Here is a 22,571-nt window from a genome sequence, read left to right on the forward strand (position 1 = left end):
CAACACTGCACCATAGACTCAACACTGCCCATAGACTCAACACTGCACAATAGACTCAACACTGCACCACCGACTCAACACTGCACCACAGACTCAACACTGCACCATAGACCCAACACTTCACCATAGACTCAACACTCCACCATAGACCCAACACTTCACCATAGACTCAACACTGCACCATAGACTCAACACTGCACCATAGACTCAACACTGCACCATAGACTCAACACTGCACCACAGACTCAACACTGCACCATAGACTCAACACTGCACTACAGACTCAACACTTCACCATAGACTCAACACTGCACCATAGACTCAACACTTCACCATAGACTCAACACTGCACCATAGACCCAACACTTCACCACAGACTCAACACTGCACCATAGACTCAACACTTCACCATAGACTCAACACTGCACCATAGACTCAACACTGCTTCACAGTCTCAACACTACACCATAGACTCAACACTGCCCATAGACTCAGCACTGCCCATTGACTCAACACTGCACCATAGACTCAACACTGCACCATAGACTCAACACTGCATCATAGACTCACACTGCACCACTGACTCAGCACTGCCCATAGACTCAACACTGCACCATAGACTCAACACTGCACCATAGACTCAGCACTGCCCATAGACTCAACACTGCACCATAGACTCAACACTGCACCACCGACTCAACACTGCCCATAGACTCAACACTGCACCATAAACTGAACACTGCACCATAGACTCAACACTGCACCATAGACTCAACACTGCACCATAGACTGAACACTGCACCATAGACTCAACACTGCACCATAGACTCAACACTGCACCATAGACTCAACACTGCACCATAGACTCAACACTGCACCACAGACTCAACACTGCACCATAGACTCAACACTGCACCACCGACTCAACACTCCACCATAGACTCAACACTGCCCATAGACTCAACACTGCACCATAGACTCAACACTGCACCATAGACTGAACACTGCACCATAGACTCAACACTGCACCATAGACTCAACACTGCACCATAGACTCAACACTGCACCATAGACTCAACACTGCACCATAGACTCAACACTGCCCATAGACTCAACACTGCACCACAGACTCAACACTGCACCATAGACCCAACACTGCTTCATTGTCTCAACACTGCACCATAGACTCAACACTGCACCATAGACTCAACACTGCACCATAGACTCAACACTGCACCATAGACTCAACACTGCACCATAAACTCAACACTGCACCACCGACTCAAAACTCCACCATAGACTCAACACTGCACCATAGACTCAACACTGCACCACAGACTCAACACTGCACCATAGACTCAACACTGCACCACCGACTCAACACTGCCCATAGACTCAACACTGCACCATAAACTCAACACTGCACCATAGACTCAACACTGCACCATAGACTCAACACTGCACCATAGACTCAACACTGCACCGTAGACTCAACACTGCACCATAGACTCAACACTGCACCATAGACTCAACACTGCACCATAGACTCAACACTGCCCATAGACTCAACACTGCACCACAGACTCAACACTGCACCATAGACCCAACACTGCTTCATTGTCTCAACACTGCACTATAGACTCAACACTGCACCATAGACTCAACACTTCACCATAGACTGAACACTGCACCATAGACCCAACACTTCACCACAGACTCAACACTGCACCATAGACTCAACACTGCACCATAGACTCAACACTGCACCATAGACTCAACACTGCCCATAGACTCAACACTGCACCACAGACTCAACACTGCACCATAGACCCAACACTGCTTCATTGTCTCAACACTGCAACATAGACTCAACACTGCACCATAGACTCAACCCTGCACCATAGACTCAACACTGCACCATAGACTCAACACTGCACCATAAACTCAACACTGCACCACCGACTCAACACTCCACCATAGACTCAACACTGCACTATAGACTCAACAGTGCACCACAGACTCAACACTGCACCATAGACTCAACACTGCACCACCGACTCAACACTCCACCATAGACTCAACACTGCCCATAGACTCAACACTGCACCATAGACTCAACACTGCACCATAGACTGAACACTGCACCATAGACTCAACACTGCACCATAGACTCAACACTGCACCATAGATTCAACACTGCACCATAGACTCAACACTGCACCATAGACTCAACACTGCCCATAGACTCAACACTGCACCACAGACTCAACACTGCACCATAGACCCAACACTACTTCATTGTCTAAACACTGCACCATAGACTCAACACTGCACCATAGACTCAACACTGCACCATAGACTCAACACTGCACCATAGACTCAACACTGCACCATAAACTCAACACTGCACCACCGACTCAACACTCCACCATAGACTCAACACTGCACTATAGACTCAACACTGCACCATAGACTCAACACTGCACCATAGACTCAACACTGCACCATAGACTCAACACTGCACCATAGACTCAACATTGCACCATAGACTCAACACTGCACCATAGACTCAACACTGCACCATAGACTCAACACTGCACCATAGACTCAACACTGCACCATAGACTCAACACTGCACCATAGACTCAACACTGCCCATAGACTCAACACTGCACAATAGACTCAACACTGCACCACCGACTCAACACTGCACCACAGACTCAACACTGCACCATAGACCCAACACTTCACCATAGACTCAACACTCCACCATAGACCCAACACTTCACCATAGACTCAACACTGCACCATAGACTCAACACTGCACCATAGACTCAACACTGCACCATAGACTCAACACTGCACCACAGACTCAACACTGCACCATAGACTCAACACTGCACTACAGACTCAACACTTCACCATAGACTCAACACTGCACCATAGACTCAACACTTCACCATAGACTCAACACTGCACCATAGACCCAACACTTCACCACAGACTCAACACTGCACCATAGACTCAACACTTCACCATAGACTCAACACTGCACCATAGACTCAACACTGCTTCACAGTCTCAACACTACACCATAGACTCAACACTGCCCATAGACTCAGCACTGCCCATTGACTCAACACTGCACCATAGACTCAACACTGCACCATAGACTCAACACTGCATCATAGACTCACACTGCACCACTGACTCAGCACTGCCCATAGACTCAACACTGCACCATAGACTCAACACTGCACCATAGACTCAGCACTGCCCATAGACTCAACACTGCACCATAGACTCAACACTGCACCACCGACTCAACACTGCCCATAGACTCAACACTGCACCATAAACTGAACACTGCACCATAGACTCAACACTGCACCATAGACTCAACACTGCACCATAGACTGAACACTGCACCATAGACTCAACACTGCACCATAGACTCAACACTGCACCATAGACTCAACACTGCACCATAGACTCAACACTGCACCACAGACTCAACACTGCACCATAGACTCAACACTGCACCACCGACTCAACACTCCACCATAGACTCAACACTGCCCATAGACTCAACACTGCACCATAGACTCAACACTGCACCATAGACTGAACACTGCACCATAGACTCAACACTGCACCATAGACTCAACACTGCACCATAGACTCAACACTGCACCATAGACTCAACACTGCACCATAGACTCAACACTGCCCATAGACTCAACACTGCACCACAGACTCAACACTGCACCATAGACCCAACACTGCTTCATTGTCTCAACACTGCACCATAGACTCAACACTGCACCATAGACTCAACACTGCACCATAGACTCAACACTGCACCATAGACTCAACACTGCACCATAAACTCAACACTGCACCACCGACTCAAAACTCCACCATAGACTCAACACTGCACTATAGACTCAACACTGCACCACAGACTCAACACTGCACCATAGACTCAACACTGCACCACCGACTCAACACTCCACCATAGACTCAACACTGCCCATAGACTCAACACTGCACCATAGACTCAACACTGCACCATAGACTGAACACTGCACCATAGACTCAACACTGCACCGTAGACTCAACACTGCACCATAGACTCAACACTGCACCATAGACTCAACACTGCACCACAGACTCAACACTGCCCATAGACTCAACACTGCACCACAGACTCAACACTGCACCATAGACCCAACACTGCTTCATTGTCTCAACACTGCACCATAGACTCAACACTGCACCATAGACTCAACACTGCACCATAGACTCAACCCTGCACCATAGACTCAACACTGCACCATAAACTCAACACTGCACCACCGACTCAACACTCCACCATAGACTCAACACTGCACTATAGACTCAACACTGCACCATAGACTCAACACTTCACCATAGACTCAACACTGCACCATAGACCCAACACTTCACCACAGACTCAACACTGCACCACAGACTCAACACTGCCCATAGACTCAACACTGCACCATAGACTCAACACTGCCCAGAGACTCAGCACTGCACCATAGACTCAACACTGCACCATAGACTCAACACTACACCATAGACTCAGCACTGCACCACAGACTCAACACTTCACCATAGACTCAACATAGCACCATAGACTCAACACTGCACCATAGACTCAACACTGCACCATATACTCAACACTGCACCATAGACTCAGCACTGCCCCATAGACTCAACACTTCACCATAGACTCAACACTGCACCATAGACCCAACACTTCACCACAGACTCAACACTGCACCATAGACTCAACACTTCACCATAGACTCAACACTGCACCATAGACTCAACACTGCTTCACAGTCTCAACACTACACCATAGACTCAACACTGCCCATAGACTCAGCACTGCCCATTGACTCAACACTGCACCATAGACTCAACACTGCACCATAGACTCAACACTGCATCATAGACTCACACTGCACCACTGACTCAGCACTGCCCATAGACTCAACACTGCACCATAGACTCAACACTGCACCATAGACTCAGCACTGCCCATAGACTCAACACTGCACCATAGACTCAACACTGCACCACCGACTCAACACTGCCCATAGACTCAACACTGCACCATAAACTGAACACTGCACCATAGACTCAACACTGCACCATAGACTCAACACTGCACCATAGACTGAACACTGCACCATAGACTCAACACTGCACCATAGACTCAACACTGCACCATAGACTCAACACTGCACCATAGACTCAACACTGCACCACAGACTCAACACTGCACCATAGACTCAACACTGCACCACCGACTCAACACTCCACCATAGACTCAACACTGCCCATAGACTCAACACTGCACCATAGACTCAACACTGCACCATAGACTGAACACTGCACCATAGACTCAACACTGCACCATAGACTCAACACTGCACCATAGACTCAACACTGCACCATAGACTCAACACTGCACCATAGACTCAACACTGCCCATAGACTCAACACTGCACCACAGACTCAACACTGCACCATAGACCCAACACTGCTTCATTGTCTCAACACTGCACCATAGACTCAACACTGCACCATAGACTCAACACTGCACCATAGACTCAACACTGCACCATAGACTCAACACTGCACCATAAACTCAACACTGCACCACCGACTCAAAACTCCACCATAGACTCAACACTGCACTATAGACTCAACACTGCACCACAGACTCAACACTGCACCATAGACTCAACACTGCACCACCGACTCAACACTCCACCATAGACTCAACACTGCCCATAGACTCAACACTGCACCATAGACTCAACACTGCACCATAGACTGAACACTGCACCATAGACTCAACACTGCACCGTAGACTCAACACTGCACCATAGACTCAACACTGCACCATAGACTCAACACTGCACCACAGACTCAACACTGCCCATAGACTCAACACTGCACCACAGACTCAACACTGCACCATAGACCCAACACTGCTTCATTGTCTCAACACTGCACCATAGACTCAACACTGCACCATAGACTCAACACTGCACCATAGACTCAACCCTGCACCATAGACTCAACACTGCACCATAAACTCAACACTGCACCACCGACTCAACACTCCACCATAGACTCAACACTGCACTATAGACTCAACACTGCACCATAGACTCAACACTTCACCATAGACTCAACACTGCACCATAGACCCAACACTTCACCACAGACTCAACACTGCACCATAGACTCAACACTGCACCATAGACTCAACACTGCACCATAGACTCAACACTGCACCATAGACTCAACACTGCACCATAGACTCAACACTGCCCATAGACTCAACACTGCACCACAGACTCAACACTGCACCACAGACTCAACACTGCCCATAGACTCAACACTGCACCATAGACTCAACACTGCCCATAGACTCAGCACTGCACCATAGACTCAACACTGCACCATAGACTCAACACTACACCATAGACTCAGCACTGCACCACAGACTCAACACTTCACCATAGACTCAACATAGCACCATAGACTCAACACTGCACCATAGACTCAACACTGCACCATATACTCAACACTGCACCATAGACTCAGCACTGCCCCATAGACTCAACACTGCATCATAGACTCAACATTGCCCATAGACTCAACACTGCACCATAGACTCAACATTCCACCATAGACTCAGCACTGCACCATAGACTCAACACTGCACCATAGACGCAACACTGCACCATAGACTCAACACTGCACCATAGACTCAACACTGCACCATAGACTCAACACTGCAGCACAGACTCAACACTGCACCATAGACTCAGCACTCCACCATAGACTCAACACTGCACCATAGACTCAGCACTCCACCATAGACCCAACACTGCACCATAGACTCAACACTGCACCATAGACTCAACACTGCACCATAGACTCAACACTGCACCATAGACTCAACACTGCACCATAGACTCAACACTTCACCACCGACTCAACACTGCACCATAGACTCAACACTGCACCATAGACACAACACTTCACCATAGACTCAACACTGCACCATAGACCCAACACTTCACCACAGACTCAACACTGCACCATAGACTCAACACTTCACCACCGACTCAACACTGCACCATAGACTCAACACTTCACCACAGACTCAACACTGCACCACAGACTCAGCACTGCACCATAGACTCAGCACTGCACCATAGACTCAGCACTGCACCATAGACTCAGCACTGCACCATAGACTCAACACTGCACCATAGACTCAACACTGCACCATAGACTCAACACTGCACCATAGACTCAACACTGCACCACAGACTCAACACTGCACCATAGACTCAGCACTCCACCATAGACTCAACACTGCACCATAGACTCAACACTCCACCATAGACCCAACACTGCACCATAGACTCAACACTGCACCATAGACTCAACACTGCACCATAGACTCAACACTGCACCATAGACTCAACACTGCACCATAGACTCAACACTGCACCATAGACTCAACACTTCACCATAGACTCAACACTGCACCATAGACTCAACACTGCACCACCGACTCAACACTGCACCACAGACTCAACACTGCACCATAGACTCAACACTCCACCATAGACTCAACACTGCACCATAGACTCAACACTGCACCATAGACTCAACACTGCACCATAGACTCAACACTGCACCACCGACTCAACACTCCACCATAAACCCAACACTTCACCATAGACTCAACACTCCACCACAGACTCAACACTCCACCATAGACACAGCACTGCACCATAAACTCAACACTCCACCATAGACCCAACACTGCACCACAGACTCAATACTGCACCATAGACCCAACACTGCACCATAGACTCAACACTCCACCATAGTGGAACGGCGGTGTTTGTGCCGCAGGAAGCTTATTGCCGCTGTTCGCTGTGCTAGCCGTGGCCGTGGCCGCGATGTTGGCGGTGGCTAGCGGCGGCCGCGGCAGCGGCGGCGGTTTGGCGTCCGGCGTCCGGCGTCCGGCGGCGGCGGCGGTGGCGGTGGTACCGGCACGAGCTGCTGCTGCCGCGCCGGCGTCCCGACGGCGCCCCTCGCCGCGTGCGTGAGCGCCACCGTGAGCTCCGCGTCCGTGCCGTTGCGCACCAACGCCACCAGCACGGCCTGGTCACGTGACGGACGCAGCTCCAGCCGCAGCTGCAGCCGCCACCCGTCACCGTCGGCGTCGCCCTCCGCCGACGGTCCCACGGCCGACGGCTTCCGCACGGCTGCGCCGGGGGGGGGGGGGGGGGCGAGAGGCGAGGGGGGCGAGAGGCGAGGGGGGCGGCAGCAAGAATGAATGGGGGAGGGGACAAAAATCCCGGACGACTCGGAGTAAAATCCACGCGACCGCCGCGGGGTGAGAGAGAGGGAGAGAGAGAGTGAGAGACGCAGACTCCAAATATACAGCAGCAGCAGCAACAGGCGTTGTCATGAGGGTCGGGATCGAACCCACGACCTCCTGTATGCCAGGCGAGGTAGTCAACATCTCCTAGCCACCGTGATGATGATGATGATGAGAGAGACGCAGACTCCAAATCTACAGCAGCAGCAGCAGTAGGATTCGTCATGGTCGGAATCGAACCCACGACCTCCTGCACACCAGGCGAGGTAGTCAACATCTTCCTAGCCACCGTGGTGATGATGATGATGAGAGAGACGCAGACTCCAAATCTACAGCAGCAGCAGGCATCGTCAGTGTCGGAATCGAACCCACGACCTCCTGTAGACCAGGCGAGGTTGTCAACATCTCCTAGCCACCGTGATGATGATGATGATGAGAGAGACGCAGACTCCAAATCTACAGCAGCAGCAGCAGTAGGCTTTGTCATGGTCGGAATCGAACCCACGACCTCCTGCACACCAGGCGAGGTAGTCAACATCTCCTAGCCACCGTGATGATGAGAGAGAGACGCAGACTCCACATATACAGCAGCAGGCGTCGTCAGGGTCGGGATCGAACCCACGACCTCCTGTGTACCAGGCGAGGTAGTCAACATCTCCTAGCCACCGTGGTGATGATGAGAGAGACACGCAGACTCCAAATCTACAGCAGCAGCAGTAGGCTTTGTCATGGTCGAGATTGAACCCACGACCTCCTGTGTACCAGGCGAGGTAGTCAACATCTCCTAGCCACCGTGGTGATGAGAGAGAGACACAGACTCCACATATACAGCAGCAGGCGTCGTCAGGGTCGGGATCGAACCCACGACCTCCTGTAGACCAGGCGAGGTAGTCAACATCTTCCTAGCCACCGTGGTGATGAGAGAGAGACACAGACTCCACATATACAGCAGCAGGCGTCGTCAGGGTCGGGATCGAACCCACGACCTCCTGTGTACCAGGCGAGGTAGTCAACATCTTCCTAGCCACCGTGAGAGTTTCTCGCAATTTGGAGCCGCAAAAGTTGTGGGGAGAGGGCAGTGGGGGGGGGCACACGGGAGGGGGGGGGTGAGTAGAGTGGGGTGAGTAGGGGCTGGTGGTGAGTAGTGGGAGGGTGAGTAGGGGATGGTGGTGAGTAGGGATTGGTGAGTAGGGGATGGTGGTGAGTAGGGGGAGGGTGAGTAGGGGAGTGGTGAGTAGGGGTAGTGGTGAGTAGGGGTTGGTGAGTAGGTGATGGTGGTGGTGATGGTGAGTAGGTGATGGTGAGTAGGGGATGGTGAGTAGTGGTGATGGTGAGTAGTGGTGGTGGTGAGTAGGGAGTGGTGAGTAGGGAGTGGTGAGTAGTGGTGGTGGTGGTGATGGTGAGTAGGTGATGGTGAGTAGGGGATGGTGAGTAGTGGTGATGGTGAGTAGTGGTGGTGGTGAGTAGGGAGTGGTGAGTAGTAGGGAGTGGTGAGTAGGGAGTGGTGAGTAGTGGTGGTGGTGAGTAGGGAGTGGTGAGTAGGGGTAGTGGTGAGTAGGGATGGTGGTGGTGGTGGTGAGTAGGTGATGGTGAGTAGGGGATGGTGAGTAGGGGGTGGTGAGTAGGGAGTGGTGAGTAGTGGTGGTGGTGAGTAGGGAGTGGTGAGTAGGGAGTGGTGAGTAGTGGTGGTGGTGAGTAGGGAGTGGTGAGTAGGGGTAGTGGTGAGTAGTGGTGGTGGTGAGTAGGGAGTGGTGAGTAGGGAGTGGTGAGTAGTGGTGGTGGTGAGTAGGGAGTGGTGAGTAGGGAGTGGTGAGTAGGTGATGGTGGTGAGTAGGGAGTGGTGAGTAGGGGTAGTGGTGAGTAGTGGTGATGGTGAGTAGGGAGTGGTGAGTAGGGAGTGGTGATGAGTAGGGAGTGGTGAGTAGTGGTGGTGGTGAGTAGGGAGTGGTGAGTAGGGGTGGTGGTGAGTAGGTGGTGGTGAGTAGGGGTAGTGGTGAGTAGTGGTGGTGGTGAGTAGGGAGTGGTGAGTAGTGGTGGTGGTGAGTAGGGGTTGGTGAGTAGGTGATGATGGTGGTGGTGATGGTGAGTAGGGAGTGGTGAGTAGGGAGTGGTGAGTAGGGGATGGTGGTGGTGGTGGTGAGTAGGGGTTGGTGAGTAGGTGATGATGGTGGTGGTGGTGAGTAGGGAGTGGTGAGTAGGTGATGGTGGTGGTGGTGAGTAGGGAGTGATGAGTAGTGGTGGTGGTGAGTAGTGGTGGTGGTGAGTAGGGAGTGGTGAGTAGGTGATGGTGGTGAGTAGGGAGTGGTGATGAATAGGGAGTGGTGAGTAGTGGTGGTGGTGAGTAGGGAGTGGTGAGTAGGGGTGGTGGTGAGTAGGTGGTGGTGAGTAGGGGTAGTGGTGAGTAGTGGTGGTGGTGAGTAGGGAGTGGTGAGTAGGGAGTGGTGAGTAGGGGATGGTGGTGGTGGTGGTGAGTAGGGGTTGGTGAGTAGGTGATGATGGTGGTGGTGATGGTGAGTAGGGAGTGGTGAGTAGGGGATGGTGGTGGTGGTGGTGAGTAGGGGTAGTGGTGAGTAGTGGTGGTGGTGAGTAGGGAGTGGTGAGTAGGGGATGGTGGTGGTGATGGTGAGTAGGGAGTGGTGAGTAGGGATGGTGGTGGTGGTGGTGGTGAGTAGGTGATGGTGAGTAGGGAGTGGTGAGTAGGGGTAGTGGTGAGTAGTGGTGGTGGTGAGTAGGGAGTGGTGAGTAGGGAGTGGTGAGTAGGGAGTGGTGAGTAGGGGAGTGGTGAGTAGGGAGTGGTGAGTAGGGAGTGGTGAGTAGGTGATGGTGGTGGTGGTGAGTAGGGAGTGGTGAGTAGGGAGTGGTGAGTAGGGAGTGGTGGTGAGTAGGTGGTGGTGAGTAGGGGTAGTGGTGAGTAGTGGTGGTGGTGAGTAGGGAGTGGTGAGTAGTGGTGGTGGTGAGTAGGGGTTGGTGAGTAGGTGATGGTGGTGGTGGTGAGTAGGGAGTGGTGAGTAGGGAGTGGTGAGTAGGGAGTGGTGAGTAGGGAGTGGTGAGTAGGGAGTGGTGCCTGCCGCTCACCGTAAGAGAGAGTGTTGAACTCGGCGTGCCCTGCTCCAGGCAAGAAGGAGCCCGGTTCCACGTTGCGGTAACACTGACGGCTTGGCTCGTCACGCAGAGCCCCAGAGATCCACGCCGTGTCCTGGCCCATCCAGTCCCAGTTGCGGATGCAGCCGTCCAGACGGACGTTCATCTGGGGGCAGTGGGGGGCGGGGGGGGGGCATGGGGGGCAGTGGGGGGCAGGAGGGGGGCAGGGGGGGTCGGAGGAGGAGGATGTAGAGGTAAAAAGGTAAAAGTTTCCCCCTCCCCCCGTGTAGCCTCTAACCGGATGTAGGGGCAAGTGCTGTGAGTAGCAGCAGCACCTGTGAAGGTAGACACAGACAAAGCTCCCCCGTGTAGCCTCTAACAGGCTGTAGGGGCAAGTGCTGTTAGTAGCGAGTAGAAGCAGCACCTGTGAAGGTAGACACAGACAAAGCTCCCCCGTGTAACCTCTAACAGGCTGTAGGGGCAAGTGCTCTTAGTAGCGAGTAGCAGCAGCACCTGTGAAGGTAGACACAGACAAAGCTCCCCCGTGTAGCCTCTAACAGGCTGTAGGGGCAAGTGCTGTTAGTAGCGAGTAGAAGCAGCACCTGTGAAGGTAGACACAGACAAAGCTCCCCCGTGTAACCTCTAACAGGCTGCTGGGTCTGCCCCGTGACCTCCTCCTGCACCTAGCCTGGCACAGTAGGGGCGGTACAGATGGTGGTGCATCTACCGGTCATCTCAGTCGGCCAACACCGTGGCACCTGCTGGGTCTGTCCCGTGACCTCCTGCCGGCGGGCCTTCGACACTTCACGTGACAGTATCAACGTGCACCTAGCCTGGCACAGGCGCCGAGGTGACTTCGCCAATTAGTGGCGAATGGCGGTTTTTGTCCCCGTGTCTCTCCCCCCGCGTCTCTCCCCGCGTCTCTCTCCCCGCGTCTCTCTCCCCGTGTCTCTCCCCCCGTGTCTCTCCCCCCGCATGTCTCTCTCCCCGTGTCTCTCTCCTCGTGTCTCTCTCCCCGCGTCTCTCTCCCCGCGTCTCTATCCCCGTGTCTCTCTCCCCGTGTCTCTCCCCCCGTGTCTCTCCCCCCGTGTCTCTCCCCCCGTGTCTCTCTCCCCGCGTCTCTCTCTCCCCGTGTCTCTCTCCCCGCGTCTCTCTCCCCGTCTCTCTCCCCGCGTCTCTCTCCCCGCGTCTCTCCCCGCGTCTCTCCCCCCCCCCGCATCTCTCTCCCGTGTCTCTCCCGTGTCTCTCCCCCGCGCCTCTCCCCGTGTCTCTCTCCCCGTGTCTCACCCCCCACGTCTCTCCCCCCGCATGTCTCTCTCCCCGCGTCTCTCCCCACGCGTCTCTCTCCCCGCGTCTCTATCCCCGTGTCTCTCTCCCCGTGTCTCTCTCCCCGCGTCTCTCTCCCCGCGTCTCTATCCCCGTGTCTCTCTCCCCGTGTCTCTCCCCCCGTGTCTCTCCCCCCGTGTCTCTCCCCCCGTGTCTCTCTCCCCGCGTCTCTCTCTCCCCGTGTCTCTCTCCCCGCGTCTCTCTCCCCGTCTCTCTCCCCGCATCTCTCTCCCCGCGTCTCTCCCCGCATCTCTCCCCCCCCCGCATCTCTCTCCCGTGTCTCTCCCGTGTCTCTCCCCCGCGCCTCTCCCCGTGTCTCTCTCCCCGTGTCTCACCCCCCGCGTCTCTCCCCCCGCATGTCTCTCTCCCCGCGTCTCTCCCCACGCATCTCTCTCCCCGCGTCTCTATCCCCGTGTCTCTCTCCCCGTGTCTCTCTCCCTGCGTCTCTCTCCCCGCGTCTCTATCCCCGTGTCTCTCTCCCCGTGTCTCTCCCCCCGTGTCTCTCCCCCCGTGTCTCTCCCCCCGTGTCTCTCTCCCGCGTCTCTCTCTCCCCGTGTCTCTCTCCCCGCGTCTCTCTCCCCGTCTCTCTCCCCGCGTCTCTCTCCCCGCGTCTCTCCCCGCGTCTCTCCCCCCCCCGCATCTCTCTCCCGTGTCTCTCCCGTGTCTCTCCCCCGCGCCTCTCCCCGTGTCTCTCTCCCCGTGTCTCACCCCCCGCGTCTCTCCCCCCGCATGTCTCTCTCCCCGTGTCTCTCTCCCCGCGTCTCTCTCCCCGCGTCTCTATCCCCGTGTCTCTCTCCCCGTGTCTCTCCCCCCGTGTCTCTCCCCCCGTGTCTCTCCCCCCGTGTCTCTCTCCCCGCGTCTCTCTCTCCCCGTGTCTCTCTCCCCGCGTCTCTCTCCCCGTCTCTCTCCCCGCGTCTCTCTCCCCGCGTCTCTCCCCGCGTCTCTCCCCCCCCCGCATCTCTCTCCCGTGTCTCTCCCGTGTCTCTCCCCCGCGCCTCTCCCCGTGTCTCTCTCCCCGTGTCTCACCCCCCGCGTCTCTCCCCCCGCATGTCTCTCTCCCCGCGTCTCTCCCCACGCGTCTCTCTCCCCGCGTCTCTATCCCCGTGTCTCTCTCCCCGCGTCTCTCTCCCCGCGTCTCTATCCCCGTGTCTCTCTCCCCGTGTCTCTCCCCCCGTGTCTCTCCCCCCGTGTCTCTCCCCCCGTGTCTCTCTCCCCGCGTCTCTCTCTCCCCGTGTCTCTCTCCCCGCGTCTCTCTCCCTGTCTCTCTCCCCGCGTCTCTCTCCCCGCGTCTCTCCCCGCGTCTCTCCCCCCCCCGCATCTCTCTCCCGTGTCTCTCCCGTGTCTCTCCCCCGCGCCTCTCCCCGTGTCTCTCTCCCCGTGTCTCACCCCCCGCGTCTCTCCCCCCGCATGTCTCTCTCCCCGCGTCTCTCCCCACGTGTCTCTCTCTCCCCGCGTCTCTCTCTCCCCGCGTCTCTCTCCCCGTGTCTCTCTCCCCGTGTCTCTCTCTCCCCGCGTCTCTCCCCGTGTCTCCCCCCCCCCCCCCGCATCTCTCTCCCCCGTGTCTCTCCCCCGTGCCTCTCCCCCCGGCCTCTCTCTCCCGCGTCTCTCTCCCCGCGTCTCTCCCTGCGTCTCTCTCCCCGCGTCTCTCTCTCCCCGTGTCTCTCCCCACGCGCGTCTCTCTCCCCGTGTCTCTCCCCCGTGTCTCTCCCCCGTGTTTCTCTCCCCGCGTCTCTCTCCCCGTGTCTCTCCCCACACGTCTCTCTCCCCGTGTCTTTCCCCCCGCGTCTCTCCCCCCGTGTCTCTCTTCCCGCGTCTCCCCCGGTGTCTCTCCCCCCGCATCTCTCTCTCCGCGCGTCTCTCCCCCCGTGTCTCTCTTCCCGCGTCTCCCCTGGTGTCTCTCCCCCCGCGTCTCTCTCCCCGCATCTCTCCCCACGCGTCTCTCCCCCCGTGTCTCTCCCCACCCCGGTGTCTCTCCCCCCGTGTCTCTCCCCCCGCGTCTCTCTCTCCCCGTGTCTCTCCCCCGCCCCGGTGTCTCTCCCCCCGCGTCTCTCCCCCCCCGTGTCTCTCCCCCCGCGTCTCTCCCCGTGCGTCTGTCCCCACCGGCCTCAGCATGTCCGGTGCGCTGGGCGGCAGGCCGGCCACGCTGATCTCCAGCTCCGAGTTGGGGTCCACGCCGTTGGAGATGTGCCCCGGGTTGTTCACGTTGATCACCTCCTCGCCGTCCACCTTCACGATCACGTGGCTCAGCGTCTTCTCCACCGACACCTGTACGGGGGCGAGCGGCGTCGTCAACGTCATCCACATCGTCAGCGTCATCGTCGGCCGTGCCATCAGCATCATCAGCGGCATCATCGTCATCAGCGGCATCATCGTCATCAATGTCATCAATGTCATCATCATCATCGTCGTCGCTGTCATACACGTAATCAGCAGTGTCATGAGCAGTGTCATGAGCACTGTCATCAGCATGATCATCAAAGTCACGCCACCTTGACCCCAACTTGCCCCACCGTGACCCCACCGTGTCCCCACCGTGACCCTGCCTTGCCCCACCTTGACCCCACCTTGACCCCAACTTGCCCCAATATGACCCCGCCTCGCCCCACCGTGACCCCGCCTCGTCATACCGTGACCCCGCCTCGCCCCACCGTGACCCCACCGTGGCCCCGCCTTGCCTCACCGTGACCCCACTGTGACCCCACCATGACCCCGCCTTGCCCCACCATGACCCCACCTTGCCCCACCATGACCCCACCTTGCCCCACCGTGACGCCACCTTGCCCCACCGTGACCCCACCGTGACCTCGCCTTGCCCCACCATGACCCCGCCTTGCCCCACCGTGACCCCACCGTGACCTCGCCTTGACTCACCGTGACCCTGCCTTGCCCCACCGTGACCCCACCGTGACCCCACCGTGACCCCGCCTTGCCCCACCATGACCCCGCCTTGCCTCACCGTGACCCCACCGTGACCTCGCCTTGCCCCACCATGACCCCGCCTTGCCCCACCGTGACCCCACCGTGACCTCGCCTTGACTCACCGTGACCCTGCCTTGCCCCACCGTGACCCCACCGTGACCCCACCGTGACCCCGCCTTGCCCCACCATGACCCCGCCTTGCCTCACCGTGACCCCACTGTGACCTCGCCTTGCCCCACCGTGACCCCGCCTTGCCCCACCATGACCCCACCTTGCCTCACCGTGACCCCACCGTGACCCCGCCTTGCCCCACCGTGACCCCGCTTTGCCCCATCGTGACCTCACCGTGACCCCGCCTTGCCCCACCATGACCCCACCTTGCCTCACCGTGACCCCACTGTGACCCCGCCTTGCCCCACCGTGACCCCGCCTTGCCCCACCATGACCCCGCCTTGCCTCACCGTGACCCCACCGTGACCTCGCCTTGCCCCACCGTGACCCCGCCTTGCCCCACCATGACCCCACCTTGCCTCACCGTGACCCCACCGTGACCCCGCCTTGCCCCACCGTGACCCCGCTTTGCCCCATCGTGACCTCACCGTGACCCCGCCTTGCCCCACCATGACCCCACCTTGCCTCACCGTGACCCCACCGTGACCCCGCCTTGCCCCACCGTGACCCCGCCTTGCCCCACCGTGACCCCACCGTGACCCCGCCTTGGCCCACCGTGACCCCGCCTCGCCGCACCGTGACCCCACCGTGACCCTGCCTTGCCCCACCGTGACCCCGCCTTGCCCCACCGTGACCCCACCGTGACCCCGCCTTGGCCCACCGTGACCCCGCCTCGCCGCACCGTGACCCCACCGTGACCCTGCCTTGCCCCACCGTGACCCCGCCTTGCCCCACCTTGACCCCACCTTGACCCCAACTTGCCCCAATATGACCCCGCCTCGCCCCACCGTGACCCCGCCTCGTCATACCGTGACCCCGCCTCGCCCCACCGTGACCCCACCGTGGCCCCGCCTTGCCTCACCGTGACCCCACCGTGACCCCACCATGACCCCGCCTTGCCCCACCATGACCCCACCTTGCCCCACCATGACGCCGCCTTGCCCCACCGTCACCCCACCGTGACCTCGCCTTGCCCCACCGTGACCCTGCCTTGCCCCACCGTGACCCTACCGTGACCCCGCCTTGCCCCACCATGACCCCACCTTGCCCCACCGTGACCCCACCGTGACCCCGCCTTGCCCCACCATGACCCCGCCTTGCCCCACCATGACCCCGCCTTGCCCCACCGTGACCCCACCGTGACCCCGCCTTGGCCCACCGTGACCCCGCCTCGCTGCACCGTGACCCCACCGTGACCCTGCCTTGCCCCACCGTGACCTCGCCTTGCCCCACCGTGACCCCACCGTGACCCCACCGTGACCCCACCGTGACCCCACCGTGACCCCACCAGCGCACCTGATGCCACTGGCCGTCGTTGACGGGCTTGCCCCCGGTCGTCACCAGCTTGCCGTTGGTGTCCTTCATCTGCACCTCCAGCTGCCCGTTGTGCAGCGCCAGCAGGAACCAGTTGGAGTGGCCGCCCGTCTCGCCGTAGAACACCAACCCCTCGGGGTCGAAGGTGCGCAGCTCGAAGGTGGACATTGGCCTACACGCCGGGCGGGTGCGGAGAGGGTGGGGGTGGGGGTGGGAGGGGGGTGGGGGTGGTGGGGGAGGGGGAGGGGGTCTATGAGTCTCTGTGTGAGTCTCTGTGTGAGTCTATGAGTCTCTGTGTGAGTCTATGAGTCTCTGTGTGAGTCTCTGTGTGAGTCTATGCGTCTCTGTGTGAGTCTATGAGTCTCTGTGAGTCTCTGTGTCTCTGTGTGAGTCTATGAGTCTCTGTGTGAGTGTATGCGTCTCTGTGTTAGTCTATGAGTCTCTGTGTGAGTCTATGCGTCTCTGTGTGAGTCTATGAGTCTCTATGAGTCTCTGTGTCTCTGTGTGAGTCTATGAGTCTCTGTGTGAGTCTATGAGTCTATGTGTGAGTCTATGAGTCTCTGTGTGAGTCTCTGTGTGAGTCTATGAGTCTCTGTGTGAGTCTATGAGTCTCTGTGTGAGTCTATGAGTCTCTGTGTGAGTCTCTGTGTGAGTCTATGCGTCTCTGTGTGAGTCTATGAGTCTCTGTGTGAGTGTATGCGTCTCTGTGTGAGTCTATGAGTCTCTGTGTGAGTCTATGCGTCTCTGTGTGAGTCTATGAGTCTCTGTGTGAGTCTCTGTGTGAGTCTGTGAGTCTCTGTGTGAGTCTCTGTGTGAGTCTGTGAGTCTCTGTGTGAGTCTATGAGTCTCTGTGTGAGCCTATGAGTCTCTGTGTGAGTCTATGAGACTCTGCGTGAGTCTCTGTGTGAGTCTATGAGTCTCTGTGTGAGTCTCTGTGTGAGTCTATGAGTCTCTGTGTGAGTCTATGAGGATCTGTGTGAGTCTCTGTGTGAGTCTATGAGTCTCTGTGTGAGTCTATGAGTCTCTGTGTGAGCCTATGAGTCTCTGTGTGAGTCTATGAGACTCTGTGTGAGCCTATGAGTCTCTGTGTGAGTCTATGCGTCTCTGTGTGAGTCTATGAGTCTCTGTGTGAGTCTCTGTGTGAGTCTGTGAGTCTCTGTGTGAGTCTCTGTGTGAGTCTATGAGTCTCTGTGTGAGTCTATGAGTCTCTGTGTGAGCCTATGAGTCTCTGTGTGAGTCTATGAGACTCTGCGTGAGTCTCTGTGTGAGTCTATGAGTCTCTGTGTGAGTCTCTGTGTGAGTCTATGAGTCTCTGTGTGAGTCTATGAGGATCTGTGTGAGTCTCTGTGTGAGTCTATGAGTCTCTGTGTGAGTCTATGAGTCTCTGTGTGAGCCTATGAGTCTCTGTGTGAGTCTATGAGACTCTGTGTGAGCCTATGAGTCTCTGTGTGAGTCTATGAGACTCTGCGTGAGTCTCTGTGTGAGTCTATGAGTCTCTGTGTGAGTCTATGAGCCTCTGTGTGAGTCTCTGTGTGAGTCTATGAGTCTCTGTGTGAGTCTATGAGTCTCTGTGTGAGCCTATGAGTCTCTGTGTGAGTCTATGAGACTCTGCGTGAGTCTCTGTGTGAGTCTATGAGTCTCTGTGTGAGTCTCTGTGTGAGTCTATGAGTCTCTGTGTGAGTCTATGAGGATCTGTGTGAGTCTCTGTGTGAGTCTATGAGTCTCTGTGTGAGTCTATGAGTCTCTGTGTGAGCCTATGAGTCTCTGTGTGAGTCTATGAGACTCTGTGTGAGCCTATGAGTCTCTGTGTGAGTCTATGAGACTCTGCGTGAGTCTCTGTGTGAGTCTATGAGTCTCTGTGTGAGTCTATGAGACTCTGTGTGAGTCTCTGTGTGAGTCTATGAGTCTCTGTGTGAGTCTATGAGTCTCTGTGTGAGTCTATGAGTCTCTGTGTGAGTCTATGAGTCTATGTGTGAGTCTTTGAGTCTCTGTGTGAGTCTCTGTGTGAGTCTATGAGTCTCTGTGTGAGTCTCTGTGTGAGTCTATGAGTCTCTGTGTGAGTCTATGAGTCTCTGTGTGAGTCTCTGTGTGAGTCTATGAGTCTCTATGTGAGTCTCTGTGTGAGTCTATGAGTCTCTGTGTGAGTCTATGAGTCTCTGTATGAGTCTATGAGTCTCTGTGTGAGTCTATGAGGATCTGTGTGAGTCTCTGTGTGAGTCTATGAGTCTCTGTGTGAGTCTCTGTGTGAGTCTATGAGTCTCTGTGTGAGTCTATGAGGATCTGTGTGAGTCTCTGTGTGAGTCTATGAGTCTCTGTGTGAGTCTATGAGTCTCTGTGTGAGCCTATGAGTCTCTGTGTGAGTCTATGAGACTCTGTGTGAGCCTATGAGTCTCTGTGTGAGTCTATGAGACTCTGCGTGAGTCTCTGTGTGAGTCTATGAGTCTCTGTGTGAGTCTATGAGACTCTGTGTGAGTCTCTGTGTGAGTCTATGAGTCTCTGTGTGAGTCTATGAGTCTCTGTGTGAGTCTATGAGTCTATGTGTGAGTCTTTGAGTCTCTGTGTGAGTCTCTGTGTGAGTCTATGAGTCTCTGTGTGAGTCTATGAGTCTCTGTGTGAGTCTATGAGTCTCTGTGTGAGTCCATGAGTCTCTGTGTGAGTCTCTGTGTGAGTCTATGAGTCTCTGTGTGAGTCTATGCGTCTCTGTGTGAGTCTATGAGTCTCTGTGTGAGTCTATGAGTCTCTGTGAGTCTCTGTGTGAGTGTATGCATCTCTGTGTGAGTCTATGAGTCTCTGTGTGAGTCTATGAGTCTCTGTGTGAGTCTATGAGTCTTTGTGTGAGTCTCTGTGTGAGTCTATGAGTCTATGTGAGTCTATGAGTCTCTGTGTGAGTCTGTGTGAGTCTCTGTGTGAGTCTATGAGTCTCTGTGTGAATCTGTGAGTCTCTGTGTGAGTCAATGAGTCTCTGTGTGGATCTGTGAGTCTATGAGGCTCTCTGTTTGAGTCTATGAGTCTCCGTGTGAGTCTCTGTGTGAGTCTATGAGTCTCTCTGTGAGTCTGAGTCTCTGTGTGAGTCTCTGTGTGAGTCTATGAGTCTCTGTGAGTGTATGAGTCTCTGTGTGAGTCTGTGTGAGTCTATGAGTTTCTGTGTGAGTCTCTGTGTGAGTCTATAAGTCTCTGTGTGAGCCTTTGAGTTTCTCTGTGAGTCTATGAGTCTCTGTGCGAGTCTTTGTGTGAGTCTATGAGTCTCTGTGTGAGTCTATGAGTTTCTGTGTGAGTCTCTGTGTGAGTCTATAAGTCTCTGTGAGTCTATGAGTCTCTGTGTGAGTCTGTGTGAGTCTGTGTGAGTCTATGAGTCTCTGTGTGAGTCTCTGTGTGAGTCTATGAGTCTCTGTGTGAATCTGTGAGTCTCTGTGTGAGTCTATGAGTCTCTGTGTGAATCTGTGAGTCTATGAGTCTCTCTGTGTGAGTCTATGAGTCTCTGTATGAGTCTATGAGTCTCTGTGTGAGTCTATAAGTCTCTGTGTGAGTCTATGCGTCTCTGTGTGAGTCTATGAGTCTATGTGAGTCTCTGTGTGAGTCTATGAGTCTCTGTGTGAGTCTATGAGTCTCTGTGTGAGTCTCTGCGTAGGTCTGTGTGAGTCTGTGTGAGTCTATGAGTCTCTGTGTGAGTCAGCGTCTCTCTGTGTGAGTCTATGAGTCTCTGTGTGAGTCTATGTGTGAGTCTATGCGTCTCTGTGTGAGTCTACGAGTCTCTGTGAGTCTCTGTGTGAGTCTATGAGTCTCTGTGTGAGTCTATGAGTCTCTGTGTGAGTCTCTGCGTGGGTCTGTGTGAGTCTGTGTGAGTCTATGAGTCTCTGTGTGAGTCAGGGTCTCTCTGTGTGAGTCTGTTTGTCTCTGTGTGAGTCTATGAGTCTCTGCGTGAGTCTATGAGTCTATGAGGCTCTCTGTGTGAGTCTATGAGTCTCTGTGTGAGTCTATGAGTCTCTGTGTGAGTCTATGAGTCTATGAGTCTCTGTGTGAGTATGTGTGAGTCTCTGTGTGAGTCTGTGTGAGTCTCTGTGTGAGTCTATGAGTCTCTGTGTGAGTCTCTGTGTGAGTCTATGAGTCTCTGTGTGAGTATCTGTGTGAGTCTATGAGTCTCTGTGTGAATCTGTGAGTCTCTGTGTGAGTCTATGAGTCTCTGTGTGAATCTGTGAGTCTATGAGTCTCTCTGTGTGAGTCTATGAGTCTCTGTGTGTCTCTGTGTGAGTCTATGAGTCTCTGTGTGAGTCTATGTGTGAGTCTATGCGTCTCTGTGTGAGTCTATGAGTCTCTGTGAGTCTATGAGTCTCTGTGTGAGTCTGTGTGAGTCTGTGTGAGTCTATGAGTCTCTGTGTGAGTTTATGAGTCTCTGTGTGAATCTGTGAGTCTCTGTGTGAATCTGTGAGTCTCTGTGTGAGTCTATGAGTCTCTGTGTGAATCTGTGAGTCTATGAGACTCTCTGTGTGCGTCTATGAGTCTCTGTGTGAGTCTCTGTGTGAGTCTATCAGTTTCTGTGTGAGTCTATGAGTCTCTGTGAGTCTATGAGTCTCTGTGTGAGTCTGTGTGAGTCTGTGTGAGTCTATGAGGCTCTCTGTGAGTCTATGAGTATCTGTGTGAGTCTCTGTGTGAGTCTATGAGTCTCTGTGTGAGTCTATGAGTCTCTGTGTGAGTCTCTGTGTGAGTCTATGAGTCTCTGTGAGTCTATAAGTCTCTGTGTGAGTCTGTGTGAGTCTGTGTGAGTCTATGAGTCTCTGTGTGAGTCTCTGTGTGAGTCTATGAGTCTCTGTGTGAATCTGTGAGTCTCTGTGTGAGTCGATGAGTCTCTGTGTGGATCTGTGAGTCTATGAGGCTCTCTGTTTGAGTCTATGAGTCTCCGTATGAGTCTCTGTGTGAGTCTATGAGCCTCTCTGTGAGTCTATGAGTCTCTGTGTGAGTCTCTGTGTGAGTCTATGAGTCTCTGTGAGTCTATGAGTCTCTGTGTGAGTCTGTGTGAGTCTGTGTGAGTCTGTGTGAGTCTATGAGTCTCTGTGTGAGTCTCTGTGTGAGTCTATGAGTCTCTGTGTGAATCTGTGAGTCTCTGTGTGATTCAATGAGTCTCTGTGTGAATCTGTGAGTCTATGAGTCTCTCTGTGTGAGTCTATGAGTCTCTGTGTGAGTCTCTGTGTGAGTCTATGCGTCTCTGTGTGAGTCTATGAGTCTATGTGAGTCTCTGTGTGAGTCTATGAGCCTCTGTGTGAGTCTATGAGTCTCTGTGTGAGTCTCTGCGTAGGTCTGTGTGAGTCTGTGT

The 22,571-nt window shown here is 54.8% G+C and overlaps 1 protein-coding gene across 1 annotated transcript in view; it reads right to left on the bottom strand.

The window, feature by feature from the left end:
- LOC116957929 (vitamin K-dependent protein S-like) overlaps positions 1-22,571 on the bottom strand; it is a 122,807-nt gene that overhangs the window by 59,406 nt on the left and 40,830 nt on the right. The window contains exons 8-11 of the mRNA XM_076058056.1: positions 17,246-17,435; positions 14,960-15,124; positions 11,528-11,699; positions 8,119-8,336 (exon numbers count right to left, since the gene is read on the bottom strand). Of these exons, the coding sequence (XP_075914171.1) occupies positions 8,119-8,336; positions 11,528-11,699; positions 14,960-15,124; positions 17,246-17,435 (745 nt within the window). The remainder of the gene's footprint in view (positions 1-8,118; positions 8,337-11,527; positions 11,700-14,959; positions 15,125-17,245; positions 17,436-22,571) is intronic.

This window comes from Petromyzon marinus (genome assembly GCF_048934315.1).
Source record: "Petromyzon marinus isolate PM22_M1 ecotype Great Lakes invasive population chromosome 67 unlocalized genomic scaffold, UKy_Petmar_22M1.pri1.0 chr67_unloc.6, whole genome shotgun sequence".
Taxonomy (NCBI): domain Eukaryota; kingdom Metazoa; phylum Chordata; class Hyperoartia; order Petromyzontiformes; family Petromyzontidae; genus Petromyzon; species Petromyzon marinus.